General features: G+C 27.8%; 2 protein-coding genes and 1 pseudogene across 3 annotated transcripts in view; 1 reads left to right on the top strand and 2 right to left on the bottom strand.

Annotated features, from left to right (window-relative positions):
• Positions 1–1,007: 1,007 nt before the first annotated feature.
• Positions 1,008–4,847, bottom strand: LOC126844439 (uncharacterized). Its single transcript, XM_050582637.1, has 4 exons — positions 4,232–4,847; positions 3,429–3,648; positions 2,958–3,176; positions 1,008–2,647 (listed from the first exon to the last, which is right to left on the bottom strand). Exons 2-4 carry the CDS (start codon positions 3,572–3,574, stop codon positions 1,066–1,068), a joined length of 1,947 nt encoding a protein of 648 aa, XP_050438594.1. The 5' UTR covers positions 3,575–3,648; positions 4,232–4,847; the 3' UTR covers positions 1,008–1,065.
• A 980-nt stretch (positions 4,848–5,827) lies between these two features.
• On the bottom strand, positions 5,828–7,006 carry LOC126844748 (uncharacterized; annotated as a pseudogene).
• A 6,571-nt stretch (positions 7,007–13,577) lies between these two features.
• Positions 13,578–18,976, top strand: part of LOC126844184 (venom dipeptidyl peptidase 4) — a 32,355-nt gene continuing 26,956 nt past the window's right edge. Inside the window, exons 1-2 of one of the 2 annotated variants that reach the window (XM_050582136.1) lie at positions 13,578–13,785; positions 13,880–14,120. In XM_050582136.1, coding sequence (XP_050438093.1) covers positions 14,046–14,120 — 75 coding nt within the window. In that variant the 5' untranslated portion in view covers positions 13,578–13,785; positions 13,880–14,045. Of the gene's footprint in view, positions 14,121–18,976 lie in introns of both variants that reach the window. The other variant, XM_050582135.1, reaches the window with a different exon arrangement.

Genomic DNA, 18,976 nt, shown 5'->3' with positions numbered 1-18,976 from the left:
CATTTCAAAGTGATATAAAGGATCCTATCACAAGTTTTAAATGCTTTCATCTTGATAAAAGCCTATTCAATACTACATTTGTATGGTAATATTAACAAGTCATGATTTTTATAGGACATTTTGTAACTAGTAGGGCGTTTTACCCGTAATAATGTTTCTTAACTTACCTGTTATGAGGACACACACCGCCCATTTCTATGGATTAAAATATAAGGCATTTTTTTTTTGCAAAAACTTAATATAAAGGTTTAAATGTGATGCATTTAGTTCAGTAATAAGGATTCACTTTTTTGGTAGTTAATTTTTTTCCCCAATTACAGCATATCTTTGACAGTGGTTTTAAAAAAAAATGGGTCTACAACTAATATTGTAGCGGGTGATACAATCGTAAAGTATTTAGAATGTCATTTGAAAATCAAAAGTAGAATATGGTATTAAGCATAGTTTTTAATAAAAATTATTAAAGGAATTAATGTTACTATATATAATAAAATTGATCTAAAATTATTATTACATTTTTAAGAGATACTGACTAGATCATAAATCGCCCTATACTTGTTCTAAAATAGAATATAACTGAGCAGGAACTAAAAAGACTGATAATTTGTGGCTGCACCTGTACAGTTGAGAACAACACATATTAATTTGTGCGTTGGTGTACTGTCTTTTGTAACAGTACAAATACAGTTATTCTATAAAAAATATCTCTGTATGTGGGTAGTACACCTTTTATAGTATAATCATAATTATTAATATGTTATATGACTAAATGTTGGTTAATTAGCATTTAGTGGATTGACTATTGATGAATGTGAAAATAGAATGACCTCTAACCAATAGTGAACCTATGAAGCTTAAATAGTAGTATTATATTTTAAAAATGGTTAATATCGGTTCCAATAGTGATACACAAGCCCAATTAGCTAAATCAGGTTGAAATTCTTAGTTGGCAAGGAAAAAGGGTTAAATTCGCATTTATAAAATTTAATGAGTTATTTATTTTGAAATTCAACTCTTAAAAACATTTTATTTTAATAATAAAAAAAACTCGTTATAAACATTATATTATAAATCTATCGACAATAAAATTGATGTATTGTCGATAATAGACTTTTCTACACATATAGTTAGTTTAGTTTTGTCGAGTAAAAGAGATTTAAAGGCATTTTTAATTAACATCTTATTATTATTGTCTTTTATATAGTCTTCAGCTGTAATTTTCTTTGATACCAATTTGCTTATAACTTTTTCAGCGTACTTATTGTAACAGCAGACTTCTATTGCTTCGGTTTGATGTTCTCCGTACAAGAAATTCATTTTGAAATAATAGGTAATACATTTAAATAAAGTATTACAAATGCGGCATTTATAGTCTGTTTTTTGAGTGTGTTTTGAGATAATAAGTGTTGGTATAGAAACGAAAGAAGTACATTTTATGCAATAACCCATCACTAAATCAGACTCTTCAAAATATACACAAGGTTCAAAAAATATCAATCTACAATCTGAAATAGATTTATTTTTAAGAGAATGTTGTTCATTGCTAGTTTTTGTTTTGGGCAGATATTCAGTGTCGGAGTTGTCCCGAGTTTCAGGTGAAAACATTGTTTCATCAGATAGGTTGTCATGCCCGTCTGAACTTCTGGAACTATTATCTGACCCGTAGGAATTTGTTATAGCTGAATTACAGTTATTTTTGTGGGTTTGAAAGATATTTGGAGATTTTTCTTGAATTTCTTCACTTGAAAATACTTTAATAACAGATTGTTGTGATTTTTTGAATAAGTCGTGACAAGGTGATATATTTACATTATCGTCATCGGAGGAATCTAGGTCCAAAAGTTTAGTTAATTCATTAGCAGATTTAGTAGGTTTCACTGGAAATAAATAGTTGATATTTGTTTTATTATTTTGTTGTGGTACTTCTAATTGTTTATTTTTTAGTTGATGGCGATGAGGTGATGTATTTACATAGTCATCTACAAGTGATTCCATTTCAACAGATTCCTCTAGTGTTAAGTCAGTAGGAGATTTAAGATTTATTGGAGACAAGTTCATTATATTTTCTTCATAATCTGTTGATGTTGCTGCCAATTGTTTATCATTAGTTGATCGGTTACCTTTTGACGAACTAGCTTCAGGTCTTATTTCGAGAAATTTAGTACTGGAAGTATTTTCACATTCATTTATATTGCAAGAAATTCCAGAATGCTTAAAAATAATAACTGAAGAACTGTATTCAGCTTCAATTCTTAAATAAGGGGTTCTGTTTGTTATTATAGTAGGTGGATTAGTATAAATTCCATTGAATATTATTATTCTGTCATTTTCAGTAAAACCATCTAATAATGTACTTAAATATTCATTTTTGTTATTTTTTATATTTACCAAAACACCAATAATTGGCTGGCTATTTCCTCTAGAGAAAATATTTAAAAAACTTGTAAATTTCAGTGGTCTCATTAAAGTATCAAATATAACAACATCTTTTCCACTTGGACTTTTAACAATTAACTGTTTTTTAATGTCTCTAATAATGATTTCAAATGCGTTTTTGAAATCAGTAGGTCCAATTCTGGATAATTTTTTAGTTATGTCTGCATCTTTTTCAAATAAATATGTTTTCAAATTTATTGACTTTTCATACCTGAAAAAAGTTATAATAAATATTTGTATGTTATTTAATAATATTTGAGTAATTATCTACAGCTACTAATTAATAAGCAGTTTTACAAAAAAAAAAAACTTAAATTAATATCAAATTCAACATAAATAATTAACTGGCTTAATTTTTAAATATAAAAGACAGTTCACAATAAAACTTCTATTTAACAATCTGTTATAATTGAGGCAAGGGCTACAAAAACAATAGCTAATAAACGTTATTTGATGTTATTATTATTTATAATATAGTAAATTAGTATTTACAATACAACTATTTTTAATAACGCAATTACTTGTGTGTATTGCTGTTGAATGTTTTTTGAATGTCGTTTTTATTTTGGGTTGTCGCACAACTATCATTTGATTTTACTATGCTAGTCGTTGGTTTAGTATTATCCTCAAATGCTTTAAGTTGCTGCTTGAGCTCTTCATTTTCTTCTATTTCGATAATAGACTCGTAGTAACAATCATCTGTCTCATCTATCTCAATTTTAATACTAGATTTGTCAACTCTAAAAGACAAAAAATATATTAATTAAAATATGTTAAAAAATATAGTAAGACAATGGGGATGTGGTTAAATTAATCAACGTCGTAATGATTGTCATCAGTAAATTGGATGACGACTTATTTAATTTTTATAAATTATGACTGATGGGGAAAAAAATTAGGACTATGGAATACCTAACATTATATTAATCACAATATTATTGCTTATTTCTTAATAAGAAAATGTAGTTTTCATATTTTAAATACTGCATTACTTGTAGGTATTGACATCAATGTTTTTTTGAGAATCGTTTTGGATTGGTATATAACTATTATTTAATTTTACATTGTAAAATTGCTTAGTTTCTTCCTCATAGGCTTGGGAAAGTTGCTGTTTATTTTCTTCTTCTACTTTAATCATAATCTTTTTACAATACAATTATGTGTTTCAATTGTAATTCTTGGTTCTTTCTCGCACCTTAAACTATAAGTTGCCTTTTTGGACACAACAAATAATTGATAAATAATATTAATTTGTAGTTCAATTATTATTTTGCATGTTTGGTAAATATTTAAAAACTAAAAAACTAAAAATATTGTTGAAACATAAATTGAAACCAAAAATAACTAGATATAAATAGTTTTAATTTACATCATAGCTTATGCATCGTTTGAACAATATGCATTATTGAATAAAATTAAGTTATTGCAGTGGCGTAATTACGGGGGGGATTTGGGTGTCGTATCTCGCCCTTGACGTTATACATACATCACAATGGTATACATACAAAAAAAAATATTGGGGGAGGGAGAAGGTGAGTAAAATGTAAAACATGACCAACTTACGCCACTGAGTTATTGACTAAATTGGTAAAAATATATTACAGTCTAAAAATCATTTAAGGAAAAACTATAGAGCGTTACGAACAGTACATTATTATTATATTATGAATTCGTCCCTCCACCACTCCATAGCGATTGTCTATTTACAAGTATACAATATATATTGTATAAAATACGAATTGTTAGTCACATGAAAAATACTATAAAATGAATTATGGTTTTACTTGGTACTCACAATTACACAGCTACAAACAGGCCAACTGTCAGTGCTCTGTTATCTAGATGCTCAAATAACTTACAGCTACAAAATCACTAACTTTATTTAATATTATTTTTAGTAAAAACGAATAAACGTTAAAAAACTAACTTTTTAAATCAGTCTTTTATAAATCAGACTGTTGGGTAATCTTAAGCTAGAGTCGAGACTTAATATTTTATATTACAAAAGTACAAAGAGTAAAGTGTTAAGACAACAATTATTTGATAACATAATTTTTGTGCGGTCATAGGAGCGCGAGCGTGGTAGTCGGCTGTAGGTAGATGCAATGGGGGTAAATACACAGAATATATAAAATCAGAAGGGTGAACAAAAAAGTGACGACCATTTTGTAAAGACCTATTTAGTAAAATGTGTTATATCTATACACAATTGAAAATAATAATGTTTAGACATAACAATATAGTGGTGTAGACTTAAGAAGATGACCGCCGCGTTTTTGTGTGATAAGTATCTTCCCCGTGTTAATTTTTATCACTTATCAGTGTCCGGGGCCTGGTAAATATTCATTCGAATTTCGAGCGTATGATTGGACACTATGAAGACTTCTTCTAGTCTTCATGTTGGACACATTGCCCAAATCGGTGTAGATTTCCCTTAAAAAGTAACCCGTTGTACTTTTAAAAAATTCGCTTAAAATACTTAAGCCGGTTACAAATTACAAAATGAGAGACACTGGTCGCGATCACAGTTCATCCCCACCTTAGATTAGACTTTTACCCTAATATCAAGGAGGATTAATAAATATACAAATCCACCTTCCCTAATATAATTTGTTATCACATTTTATTTTATCATATTTTACTCGCGGATGCCAATCGCGATCATAGAAAAGAGATTAAATAGAAAGTGCACTCTCCGTTATCGCCATGAAATAGCGACACAAGCGCTACTGACGGTTGTCTACCTATTCATGTTCAACTATCGATATTAATTATCGATTGTTTTACTTATCGATTATCACTAAATATTCGATTTTTTGTTTATATTTTTTGTTGAAACCTAAATAATTTATTAAACACTATCAAATAATAACCATTGAAGTCACGTTTATAAAATAGTATTTATTTTCAGTGAGATACATACAATATTACAATATACTTTTGTAAAATAATATATGACAATGTATACGGTAAAACTCAGTAAAACTTATTCATTAAACAGGTTTAAAACAATTAACATTAATATTTATTTAAAACATTAAAACATAAGACATGTATATTTTGATAATAAAACATATCACATAAATATAACTCAATTGGTGATTCCAGAAAGATAATTTTTTTAAAAATGTTAGATAATTGATAAGAATTGCAGTTTAATAAATTTCAAAATAAAGTTTAAGAGTATTATTACTTGTTGAGACATATCAATTAAATTATATGAATTGGATAAAAAAGAATGCCAATAATATAACATTATATAACATCATTTTTTGCTGATTTTTCAATACAAAAAATATAAATAAATAAAATCATTTATCTCCAAATTTCGTAGAATTAATTTTGGCAAATTTAGACTTGTATTTTGTATAATATTTTATGGCAGCAATTTTTATATTATTATTTGTACTTTTGTGTTTGTCTCCTATTTTTAAAATGCAATTTATTTCTTTAACAAATGAAAAAATTAATAATTGAACAGAAGTTTTTAAGAATATATCAAATAAGTTATGCTTGGGACACAATGTAATGACTCGGAATTAATATAATTTTTAAGGATCAAAATAATTTCTTTTTTTACATTTGACTTGTCAATTACATCGGATATATGTAAATTGAATAAATGTATCAGATAACCATATAAATTTGAAGCTTTAGTTTTAGGATAATTTAAGTTACAGTTTTCATATTCAAAAGATTTTATAAATCTATGTTCACTAAGGAATTTATGAGAAGTTAATTTATAAATACATATTTTACAATTATTTAAACATGGCTTAATTTTTTTAATAATCCACCCTGTAACATATGACCTAGTATTTTTCTGTATTTCTGAAGGATAAATGTTGGATATTTGATTGGTATAAGACACAGTTCTCGTTGTATTGCTAGACGATTGATTTTGTTCTAGAAAAGTTTCCTTAGTTTCCTCCTCAGTCGGCTCATCTAACGTCAAAAATTCTTTTAGACTATCTAAAACACCATAACAATCATCCTGTTCACAGTTTGACCCTACTGAATGGCTAGTTGTTAAATTACTAATTAATAAAGATTTAAATGAAGATATGAAACTAGAACATGATGGATTATTATTTCATAAGCCATGACTTCTAATGCAGCAAAAGAAATTCTCAATTGGATCTTGATTAAAATTTCGTAACATTACAAAATTGAATCCTTTTTCTAATAAATTTTTAGTAAGATATTTTATTCCTTTAATAGTTTCGGTCCAATTTTTTATAGAAACTACTTTTTTGTTTTGCAATTGAACTTCATAGTTTCAAGTGTGCGCAATGCCTCATTCCATAAGTCCCAGTGTGCAGATGTCTTTGTTACTGCACATCTCAAAATTTTACCAGCTGGTGGGGAAACTATGCTACCATTCACGCTATCAAAAAGTTTGTCCATAAAAAGACTAAGTAGACCAGTATCTTCAGCAGATGAATCAAATTTACTGTCCTCTGCTTCTCCTAAAACAAACCAATAAAAATAAATTTTAATGTTAAGTAATAATAATACAATAAAATAAAATATAGTGTAACATACTTGACAAAGTTGCCAACATTTTCATAATGGAGCCAACTCGTTGGCTAAATATCTGAGCGGCATGGGAAACCTTCATCTTTTTCATACGATCTGCATACACATGTGCATCAGTCAATTTTGGATTTATTCTATCACCAATCACACATTAATTTTTATCCAACTCGTATAGTTGAACTATATGACCCCATTTGGCAATTCTAGTTTTGCCATCTTTGTCCCAAAATGTTAAATGTTTTGTTAACAAATTATTTCGCATACATTTTAAGAGATGCGGAGGATCATATAATGGCACAATTTCTTGACCACCCAATTCAAATCCAAAATTTCTTTTTTCTTTACCCTGTTTGGCATATTTTGCGATTGTTTCGGATTTTAAAATGTTTATAGCAGCCACGTTTGTACTTGCTTGGTCACATATAAGTGCAATTACCTTAAGTCCGGTGGACTGAACGGCTTGGACAACTTCCTTAATTACATTCACTAAATTTGTAGTTTTCATAGTGCTGTTTGTTAACATAAAAGCTACTGGTTGCTTAAACTTCTTTCGAACACCTCTGACCATAAATGTTAATGCTTTGTCAGCAAATAATGGTTTTCTTTCTTCATCACCGAGATCTTCAAACCCTATAATTTTATCATACGTTGGAATATATTGTAGACCAGCAGATAATGAAATTTCATCAAACAAAACTGTACAATATTTATCCAATGGATTTTTAATTTTTTGCACAGTTATTTTAAGTTGTTGGAAAATTTTTTTGTTTATTCCTGGTTAAAAGGAGATTTTTTTCAAAAGTTTCATTAATGAGCTTCCTGATGGGAGAGCGAATACTTTTTGTAATAACCTGTAGGCTTTACCACTCTCCTTAAACAATGATAGCGCAAACACTTTATCGTTTAATGAAAACCGCCTTCCACGAAACTTTTTGGATTGGGTTCTGATTTGGCACTCAATGAAATTGCACGTGACATCATTCAAGTTTCTTAGAGACTTCTTATGGTCTTCCATGTATTTTTCCGCCTGAAGCAAGCGGGTTTTAAAGGCAATATTTCTATGAATTAACAAAGAATTATGCTTTTTAGCTTCCTTAAGCGCATCATATAAACGAGCCTTTTTTGGTGTTAATTCAACTCTTCTTCTTACATTTATAGCTCTGAATATACTTCCTTTGTATTTATTTTTTCCTGTTGACAAATAATTAAATAATAAATTAAACTACGTTAAATATTATAATACATATTTTGTATACGTTACAGTACCAATAATTTTTGTTTTTTAATTGAATTATTCAAAATATTTACCAGTTAAATTATCTGTGCAAACTATAGGAATGACTTTTTTTGCCAGACTGATTTCTAAACTAGAGTTTTGGCTAGTGGGATCATCCAACAAAGAGGTTCCACACAATTCATCTGATGCTAAAAAAAAACATATTTAGTACCAATAATTTTTGTATTTTAATTGAAATATTCAAAATATTTACCAGTCAAATTATCTGTGCAATTTATAGGAATGACTTTTTTTGCCTGACTGATTTCTAAACTAGAGTTTTGGCTAGTGGGATCATCCAACAAAGTGGTTTCATACAATTCATCTAATGCTAAAAAAATAAATAACATAAAATTATCTTAATATAAGTAATTAATACTGTAACCAAATTTTTAATAATTCATTAAATGAAATTAGGTACTTTTATAATATGTATTTGGTTATTATTAACTATTAAGTAACCAAATAATTAAAAGTTAAAATACAATATAAAAATTTTAAATGGTATTAAATTTGTGTATTTTTAACATACCTACCATTTAATCCTTTAAATAATAAAATTAAAAATCAAAACATGTCTTCTTCTAAAGTAAACATCCATTCGGGCATTATATGGGTGAAAATAATTAAAATATATTATATCCAACAATCAATAAAATTCCCTGTCACTTCCAGGTTTTTCAATGGAGTAAGGATTCTGTTTAATTTTACTGACCAAGAACTAAGAAGTGTTCATTATTTATTATTTTTCTAGTTTTTAGCTTAAATGTTTTACTTTACCTTTTTAAAAAATATTGTTAAAAAATATAAGTTACTATGGTGACCTATATTAAGTTATTATTAGGTTAATATTGAAAGTACCAAAATATTTGGAAATGTATGTTCACAGGTATACTCATACATATTTGAAAGTATAATAGAATAATATACTAGATTAATATAAATCTGAAAATGAATAATGAAAAAAATGGATTTTTTCCTATACTACAGAAAAAAAATTGAAAATTTTGGAGATACGCCTTTTATGAATTAGACTGACGATAAGTAGGTACCTAAGAAAAATATATTGTAATATGCTACTTTACACAAAAAGTTAAAACTTTTGAGAAGTACAAATATGGGAAGCTTATTTATTCATACAGTGTTTTAAGTAGCTTAAATTCTTATTCTCCATAATTACCCACATTAGTTATTGTATATTGTAGTTTATAGCTATTTTAACTTTTAATTTTTTGGGTACTTACCAACTTATGTATAATATTATGTTACAGTTTATAATAATTACAGTCCATTATACCTACTATAGTATATATGGTATACACTAAAGTTTCAATTATAAAAGTACTTTAGATAAAAAGGGCCCGAACAAAATAATGTATTTTATTTATGTTATTAAATTGAATATAAATGATATATAAATTAACTTACCTTCCGGTAATAATAATGTCAGTACAGAATTATGCTTAAGCTGCTGTGTACCTGGGCTGTGACATGACGACTCGAAATGCAAATCACACATGACATATGAGTTATAAATCTGTTCATGTGTCATTTTCAGCAACTTTCTATTGTTTGTTCGTCTTACCCATGTAAGAAAATGAGGAGTATCATTTTTAGGGAACCTATGTTTTAATATGCCTTTCGCACTATTACAGCCGTTGACAACGCACAATGGAGACAGCATGTTAATACTTTAAATTTTAGTCAAATTTTAAAACACTATTTGTAAAAAAGTATTCGCAAATACACGTTTTGTAACTTTTATTAATTGAAAAGTGAGTAGTGACAGGTTAGATTACTTGACTAGTCATAAATGAATCGCTTTGTTTATATCTAATAATAACCAAAATATGGTTTTGTTTTTTTTATTTTGAACGACGAAAATTTTACAGTACCAACATGTTTACAATAATGTTAGTGGGTTGGTACGACTTTTGTCTACCTGGGTAACTCAGTGTCATAGATATATTTTGTTTCAAATTAGTTTTCAGCACGATGTAGAGGGAATCTTCTCTACATCGTAGTTTTCAGTTTAAGAATACTGCGTGCTTACGGTTCGTCCAGATCAAGCCTAGACTCGAACTGTACATTTTGTATAGTCCTTGAGTTTTGCTTTTGTATTAAGTACTTATGTTGCTTTTGTTTTGCTGTTGGATTGCAGCAATAGTTGTTACTAAATTTTTATTTTAGATTTTATTATATAGATTATTAACTACAATAGTGCAATAAACACATAATTATTATATTATTAAATTTGCATGCGCAATAATAAACTATCCTTTCGTATCAGTATTATCTTGTCTGTTAACATTTTTTCTTTTATAACAACGGTTCCTAAACGCTTTTGGGAACAAATTCACTTTACCGGTCACCCTTTTTTTGCCATTTTAAAGTGATTTTTTAATTCCGCCTAATTTTGACTTCAGATTCTTAATTAGCGTAAAAAATACTATAATGTTTTAAGAAAGGGTGTCCAATAAAGTGAATTTATATAGCGCTTTTTGTTCTCGCCTCTATTAAAAGAAAATTTGCCCCATAACTCTTATAAATAATATTAAAATAAAATAGGTCAACATTATTTTGTTATTTAATATTTATTCATAAAATGTTGATATTTAATAATACCCTTGAATCAATGTTAATTATTATTTGATGAAATTAATTTAGGTGAATAAATTATAAGTAATATTATGTATTTGGTGCCCTATGAAGGCATAATAAAAATTAAACAAAATTACTTTAAAAATAGATAGCAGCTTCTTTTTTAATAAACTTTTTAAAATTCAATATTATTATCAACAGTAATAAACCATTATTTCGGTTTCCATTATTTTAATTTTAATAAGGACTAAATATTTTAATACTTTATTAAGTCGAAACTAATATGTAATTATTTACTTTTAATTTTTATTTAAAATTTAAGATAAATTGAATTAAATAATTTTGAATAGCAAATTAATGGTTTTTTTATATTTTAACAATTATCCTTTACATTTTCAATTTAATGATCCAAAAATTAATTTATAGAAAATTGTAAAATTATGATTTTTAAATTTGAATTTTTTACAATGGGATTCGTGATTTATTAAATAGGTCAAATCCACTTTGACTTGGGGCTAATTTATTATAGTAAAATTGTATTTGTAAATTGATTATTATAATTCGGGAAATATTATAATTAAAACCATTATTATTATAGTTATTATGTATAGATTAATTATGATTACTAAATTAAATATAATAATTTAATATAGTTTTTTTAATTTTATATCAAATATACTTTGTACATATATGTATTTATAAGATTAGTTATTTAATTATTTCATCAATAAATATTATATATATATATATATATATAAAAATCACCAAATTACGTCTACAATATGTCGATTACATGCTGCTAATTGAAATCTAATATGATGGATGAATAATAATTGAAACTTAATTATTCTGATTAGTTTTTCGGAAATATAATATAATATTATAATGAATACCATATGAAATATTTGTTTTAAAAAAAATTGATTTATAACAATTATTTACAGTAGTTATTATTTATCGTTTTATAAACGCAAAAATATTGAAGGTAATCTATGAGGGTCTAATTGCAATAATCATGTTATATACGCTATGTATTAATATGTTAGTTGTTATTTTAATTGTTTCTTTAAGTATAGCCACAGTTGACAGTTTGTCGAATTAATCTACAGTAGAAGACTGTATTGTGAAGTGACATGGAAATCACACAATAATGAACTTTTACCACGCACACACATTCATAGCTCACTAACGCACACACTGAAAATATTGTCTATTTAAAAGTCCTTGAATATAAGATTCAAATTATATATTTATTAAGTCTAAATATTCATATGATCAAGATCATTAATGTCCAAAAATTGTAATTGTTATAATTGACGATTAAGTAATTCAGTTTCGTCTATTAGGTATGATAGGTGTTGTATGGTATTTCAATAATGATAAGAATAAAAGGTGGTATAGATGTTTAAATTATTTTAATAAATTGATTTTCTGAAATTTAAAAACTAATATTTTTATTAAAAAAATATTATAAAAATAATTTGTATAATAATTAAATAATACAAATTGTGTGATCATGGAAAAAAATAATTGTTCTATAAGAGAGGAGTTTATATTATGAAAAATTATTTTTATTCGTGTTTAAATTAATTTTAAGTTCATTGCATTTTTCTGCCATAATATAATTTAGGAATTATAGATAGTTTAGAATATTTATGTTTACTCGGAGGTAACCATATATTACGAAATCAGTCAATTGAGTTGTTTTTAATTTACTTTAATTTATTTATTCATTTAGATTAATATAATTTTTTTAAATGATTTCTAATACAATATATTAGTATTATAATTCTAAATATAGAAATAATAGAGCATTTGATGATAAAATATTTTAAGTCATATAAATATTTGGATAATCATAATACCGTCGTGGTATTCCATTTAAACGTAAAAAGTGTTGGAAAAAAATGTTAAATTAACTCCTGAAATTATTATTTAAAATTATAAATCAAATAATTGGAAATCGATGAATAAAACTTGCTAGTACAATTCCTATAAATACAATATAATGTAACTTGTAAATAACATAAAGTATAGTCACTTTTAATAATGAATTTAAACGCTAGGAAGTAGGAGAGTATCTTAAAAAATTAAAACGGAACTCTAATTACAGTGGATGAGTCATTAGTGAGTAAGTGAGACGTGGGTTAATTATTTTAGTCTACTGCTTAACTGCGATGGCCGATGACCCAGAGAATCCTTTTCAATTAACGGAGTTTAATAGAGTTAGTATTGATAGTGTAGCGCCTGCAAAGGTTGAATTACAGAAGCAAATAAATAAATTAAAAAATAATAAAGCGTCAATGGAAAACTGCTAAAAATGGAAGGAAGTGAATTGATTGAATATATCTATCTTTTAGTGGTTGAAATATGGCAAAGGTAAATTTCTTCGAACAATTTGCCACATTATACCAAATAAAATTTAAAACTTGTTTTCCTACGTTAATTTGTATTGGCTTCAATGAACAAATTGTATCAATATAATATGATATTATGTACTATCACCTAAGAAAAATATATGCCGGTGTTTCTCAAACGACCGATTCACTTGTATTGTTTAAAGTATGTATACTAATTACTAATGCACACGGAAGGCGATACAAATATCATTCAAATTTTATAATATCGTATGTAGACTTGCACTTTCACTATTTACCGTGATATAATAACGTATATATCGTACCGGCAGTTAAAGAAATACTTTCACTCAGCCTGCTGTAGTAACACTCTCCCGATCTCGGCGTCCACACCTGCTTACGTTTACCAGCATTCCGATTTGTCGTGGTCAACGCTTAGGCATAATATTTCCAAACAAGAAAAAATATAATATAATCTTTTTGCATTGCAGTTGTATCGAGTTACTGTTTTCGTTTGTCGTCGGTTCGATGGTGGTCGCCGGGCCGTTTATGTTCTATTCACTTCCAACGAGTTTTGTTAGTAATAACTAATATTTATTCATTTTTGTTTAGTTTCGTTTTTATGCATAACACGATGAAGTATGCTTTAAAAAAAACCGCCCAACTGCAGTAGGTTTTTCAGTACTCAGAAGTCGGTCGGGCGCAAAGTGATGTGCACGGCTCGTTGATCCTCTCGACCTTGGTGATGCCATAAGTGACAACGGCCGGTAGCGGTTTTTCCCATCGCCTTTAACTCTCCTCACAGCATTCATACGAATCTTTGGTCTTTCGTTCACATGCAGTCCAGCAGGCTCGACGCTGAGTTCGCAATGCGTTCGTCTTCGGATGTGTTTCAGTCGCCCACGACCATGGTAAGGACTACTATAATACATATTATTATTAATATTATCAATAATGGTTGTAGGTACACGTAAGCGATTGCAGTTTTTTTTAAAGATACACAAGAAGGAGGGGATCAAATCGTAACAAGCCCCTTAATTGCAACTAATTTTAATACTACTTATGTACGATTGTATTATTTGAATTAAATATTTTAAAATGTACACATATGTACAATCCGCCTTAAATTTATTCTTTATCACTTTTCATCTAATAAGTCAGAAAAATAAATATAACCATAAAATGTCCAAGGAGGAAGGGATTTGTACATAAAATGTATTTCAAAATATCAATGCGTAAATTGTATATTCTTTACATGTATACAACTAAATACAGAAATACTAGTATTTCTGTACTTCTATGTGGAGTATTTGGTTTAGTTCTCAATCTTGAGTCAACATATAAAATAAATTTGCTTACATTTTGGTAATCTTTCCTTAGATTTCTTTATATTATTTAAAAAAAAAATTGTAATCAACTAACGCGCAAACAAAATTACTTTTTTCTAAGCTCACACTCATTGACATTTTTATTCTAAGTTAGATTAAAGCAAGCCTCTTAAACATTAAGTTGTATAAAACTCTATTTACAAGTCACAACAAATTACACAGCATACAATAATATAATAAATTACAGTGTTCCTTTTCAAGGAATTTGTTTAGTACTCGTAGTTCCTCGTTTCCTTTTTAAAAAAGAAATTACCTCCAAATCCTAGTTCTTTTAAAATAAATGAGGAATTATCAGTTTTTTAACGTTAGATAAAACTTTTTAAACATTTAACATTCATATAGTGAAAATATTAGATAAACACAAAATATTGATTTAAGATATAAGTAATATATGAACATATTTTTCTAAATAATATGAATAAAAACATAACAATTTAAGTACATTTTTAAAAAACAAATATTAGTTTGGTGGAAATTTTAACAAAATTACATTAAACAGAAATAAATTCACCTAAAATTAAAATGCGCAACTAAATTATTTTTATCGGTGGAAATAACTTGTATTTGCCTAAATATCTAATTAAATTTATGATAGTATTATTTTAATTTGAATCACATATTCCGCTTAATGACTAATGACTTAATTTATGCCGAATAAATAGACAATTATTTTTTAATTAAATTTAACATTGCAGCAATAACTATATTCAAGAACAACACTGTGTTATTAAATAATGAACGACAATAATTTTCTAAGTTTTACAATGGTCATAAGTTGGAATGGTATTTATAAGGACTTTTTAAATTATTGTTTTTTGTACGACACATTAAAACACTCTAAGTCAATGCAATTTAATTTTCACTATGTAGAAACGAAAATTATACAACGACATAAATGGCTTTTAAAGAGTTAGCGGTTACAAATTTAATGTTTATTAGAATATTTATGGATTTATAAATTATAAAGTTTTGGTCTTCTGTACATTTAACAATTTAAAAAAAAACACTTGAAATTACAGACAGAGAAATCCATATATCTACGCATACTATGCATAAAAAATGTAAAGTCTGATAAGTGATAATATTTAATGCAAAGTAAGGTGTTTTTTTAATGACAAAAGACTAAACAGCGTATCTAAATAGAAATATCGATTGAAAATATAATAAAATAGTGTACGTATTTACATAATAGCTCTAATATTAAATATTACACCTAGATAAACATCATTTTACGACTATTTATTTAAAATTTGGGTTTTGCAGGCAATTAAAAATATTGAGCCTGTATTTGTGTTACATAAGAACAACTAATAAATGAGTAATTCATTAGTTGCTATTTACATTTCATTTTAATTAAGTACATACTACTTACAAGTTTTATATATATATATATATTAATGACTGCATAATATACTATATTATGTATATTAAATATAGCATTAAGAGGAGGAGTGGCCGAGTGGGTAAGGCGGCAGTGTGTTAGCGCTCACTGTCGTCGGTTCGACACTCGGTCACAGGCGCTCCGTTTGCTGGGCGAGCAATCGTCCGGTAAAAAGGAACCGCCATCCCCCTCTCCGGCGACGGATTGACGACCCGTCCCGGAAGCGAATTCGTCAAGAAACCATCTCATGATGGCAGCGTTGGGCCTTCATGGCCCGTTAAGCTACATGATGATGATGAAATATAGCATAGGCTACAGTTATAAACACATATTATTATAATAATCATTTAATTCGATTATTTGACTTTTTTCTCGAAAAATAAAAGTTAAATACTATAAAGATTATAAATAATTATTGGATAAAAGTAGATTCTACAGTCTTAGATCCGCCAAATTTTTCGACCACTAGTACAAAAAACTATCCCCCAAAAGACAGTAACACCCATTAAAAGTTTTACAGAAAAGTGCTATGAATTTTTTAATTGACTGTATGTAATAGTATAATAACTCTAGTGCTGTATAGCTTTAGAGTAATATTCTTTAATACCACTAACAAATTTAGGACTCTGCGACTATTTTTAGAAAGTTCTAGCGTGCTGTTAAATATTAAATGGTTAAAAAATGTCAAATTTTAGGGTGTTATTATTGAATTTGATTAGGAAGTGGATTAAAAAAAAATGTTTATAAAATATCTTTGGTCTATGATTTGTAACCTTGGTTATATGACGAAATTGGCCCGGCTGATGAAAAGTTGTAGCGTATTCATGCACAATAATAAATAACATCATTGTAAACATAAATCGTAAAATGCTGACGCGCACGTTTAAAATAAAAAAGAAAGTTATTTAGTCGTTTAAACGTTGTGGAGAATATACAGGTAAGAAAAAAATGTAGTTACCAATAACCATGCTATGATACTTCATTAACATTATTATTAATTACAATTTTAACATAACTGTGTAGGTTATAGTCTTATAATATATTTTTATAGGTTCATTATTATGATTTATGACTAATATACATAAAAAGAAAACAACAAAATAGTCCATTAGCGCCATCAACATAAACAAATATGTGGAAACCTAAATTCATAGGTAGACAACACTAATTATATTAATGTGCATATTTTTTATTATGTACATTCAAATACTAAACGAGTTGCATTCTGTGTACGCGTGCGAGTATATACATAAGTGTTATTTTTTAAACAATGTTAGGAATAATATTTTGTTGTTCTATTTATTTCTTATTTAAAATTAAACTGTATACATTTTTTAAAATTATCGTAGGCAAGGTGATTGTCGTATCAAATAGGTTAAATAGTAAATACTCTACGCTTTAGTAATAATAACAGTAAGTATCGCTAGGGATTGTCTTATTCCACTAAATATTTTTAAAAAATAGGATGATGATTCAGAATGACTTCCAATACGTAATGATACATTACGGCTTACGTCTGGTGATACATAGGTTTTTTTTTATAACATAATATGGCGTCTTGACCGGGAGTACGCCCTATTACATATTAAGACCTAGTTCGGTCGCCGAATGGGGCGCAGGATATTTCTGCCATGCATAGCGGGGAGGTATTGCAAATTGCAATCACTAGACAACCGCCGCGCCGCCTTAATCTATACGGCCACTACGTCTCAACACACGTAGGTATTGCCCTACGATTCTCTCGCACACAACAACCTAAAAATTTACTACAGTCAAAGTGTAATTTTACTTTATTTTTTTGGTTTCCTAAATACAAAAAAAAGTTTGAATACAGATTTTTTAGAAAATCGTATATGTATTATGCTGTAGCCCCATTCTAGATTTTTCTTCGGTCTAATTTCAGACCCAAAACCCTAAAACTTCACCTAAAAATGCAAAATTAATAAAAAGTTTACACCCTTTACACCCTAAGTTTACACCCGTTCTAGGGGAAAGGGCTTATGATATTTGTTTGGTTTGTCAACATTTATCGGTAGTACTATGTCTTAAGAATGTTCTATACAAATTTGGAACTAATTGGACTATTTTTAAAAAAGTTATGGAGCGCAGACATTTTTAAGTTTAAAAATATGTAAATTTTGTTGGTGTTTTTCTACTTTTGAAAGGACTAAACTTTTTAAATTTTTGGTCACATAAACTACCGTCCAGGTTCGATTTCTGGTCTGTAGAGTTGCTACACGAAGAAATCTTTTCAACGGCTTAAAAGATATTGTGGGTCCAGACACAAAAAAATAAAAACATCATTGTAAAAACAATATCTCCTCATCTACACTACTTTTGATGATTAGTTCCGTGAGCTCAATTGAAATAACCACGAGGTAAAAATGATAAACATAAATAGTATGTAAATTAATGAATATTTTTGTTAAAATGGCACTTGTGTCTTTTTAACAAAAATTAAAAATGTTATATCTCTGCTATAATCATTAGCACATGTGCCGTTTTAACACACATGATGGACCTGTACACAAAGTACAGAAAACCAAAATAAAACGATTTTAACAAAAAATGTGACATATGCCCTTTTAACAAAAAGCGATTCAATGGCACTTCAGCCAATAATTATGAATTACCTTAAATGTCCCGTGTAGCAGATAATGTGTTCAACGGGCTGAATTTTTATTATTTTTTTATTAGGAAAACCACAATAAGTCATTGTGGTGAGGTTAACATAAAGCATTGATTTACATGAAAAGAAGCCATCCAGCAACGATATTTTTTTGATAATTACCTGGCGTGGATGTCGATCATGATCATCGGACAGAATAACTAGAAAAATAAATAGGTCACATTTATTTTAAGAGGGCACAATACGGCTTTTTTGCTTGTAAATTGAAAAAAACGTACCTCACCTCGACAGATGTACGTTGTTCTGGGAGAGCTGGCCGGGTATTTTTAACACCAGTTTTTATACTGCACTAGTTTTTACTGTTTTAAT

This window comes from Adelges cooleyi, unplaced genomic scaffold (assembly GCF_023614345.1).
Source record: "Adelges cooleyi isolate 19-005CV unplaced genomic scaffold, UGA_ACOO_1.1 ACOO_flye_CR_arks_rails_tigmint_CR_PRNA_651, whole genome shotgun sequence".
In the NCBI taxonomy this organism is placed as follows: domain Eukaryota; kingdom Metazoa; phylum Arthropoda; class Insecta; order Hemiptera; family Adelgidae; genus Adelges; species Adelges cooleyi.
Note: the sequence above shows the minus strand (reverse complement) of the source record. Positions and strands in the feature narration are given on the sequence as shown.

Coding starts and splice junctions, on each gene's coding strand:
- LOC126844439 (XM_050582637.1), bottom strand. CDS start 3,574: ATGATTAAAGTAGAAGAAGAAAATAAACAGCAACTTTCCCAAGCCTAT. Junction 3,177..3,428: donor ATTGATGTCAATACCTACAA/GTAATGCAGTAT, acceptor TTTGTCTTTTAG/AGTTGACAAATCTAGTATTA. Junction 2,648..2,957: donor TTCAACAGCAATACACACAA/GTAATTGCGTTA, acceptor AACTTTTTTCAG/GTATGAAAAGTCAATAAATT.